Source organism: Merops nubicus, unplaced genomic scaffold (genome assembly GCF_000691845.1).
Source record: "Merops nubicus isolate BGI_N331 unplaced genomic scaffold, ASM69184v1 scaffold37623, whole genome shotgun sequence".
Classification (NCBI taxonomy): Eukaryota; Metazoa; Chordata; class Aves; order Coraciiformes; family Meropidae; genus Merops; species Merops nubicus.
The window spans coordinates 7151-7456 of record NW_008601627.1 but is presented as its reverse complement, the minus strand read 5'-3'; the positions used below and the strand labels follow the sequence as shown (position 1 = coordinate 7456).

The following is a 306-nucleotide window of genomic DNA, read 5'->3' as shown; positions in this document are numbered from 1 at the left end:
CGCCAAGGACATGCGGGAGTCGGCGGGATCCATCGTCACTCCCTACCTGGGGGTTCCCAGCTCTGAAGTCGACTTCTTCCACGTCATCCCTCAGATCTACAAGAGGATGCAGGAGTCTCAGAAGAGCGCGGCCATGGCAGCGTACGGGCTGGGCAGCGTGTACTCAGCGGCCCTGGTGATAGCGCTCACCCTGCTGGGCTTCCTCCTCATGCTCCTGCACAGCGAGCGGCTCAGTCTCGCCTTCCTGCTCCTCTTCCTGGAGGCCTTTGTGCTGCTGCACATCCACGCGCGCGCCAGGGGCCTTGC

The 306-nt window shown here is 63.7% G+C and overlaps 1 protein-coding gene across 1 annotated transcript in view; it reads left to right on the top strand.

The window, feature by feature from the left end:
* Positions 1 to 10: 10 nt before the first annotated feature.
* The window catches only part of PIGO (phosphatidylinositol glycan anchor biosynthesis, class O), a gene marked incomplete at its 3' end in the record, with an annotated part of 3115 nt that continues 2819 nt past the window's right edge, over positions 11 to 306 (top strand). The window contains exon 1 of the mRNA XM_008938050.1: positions 11 to 299. Coding sequence (XP_008936298.1) covers positions 11 to 299 — 289 coding nt within the window. The remainder of the gene's footprint in view (positions 300 to 306) is intronic.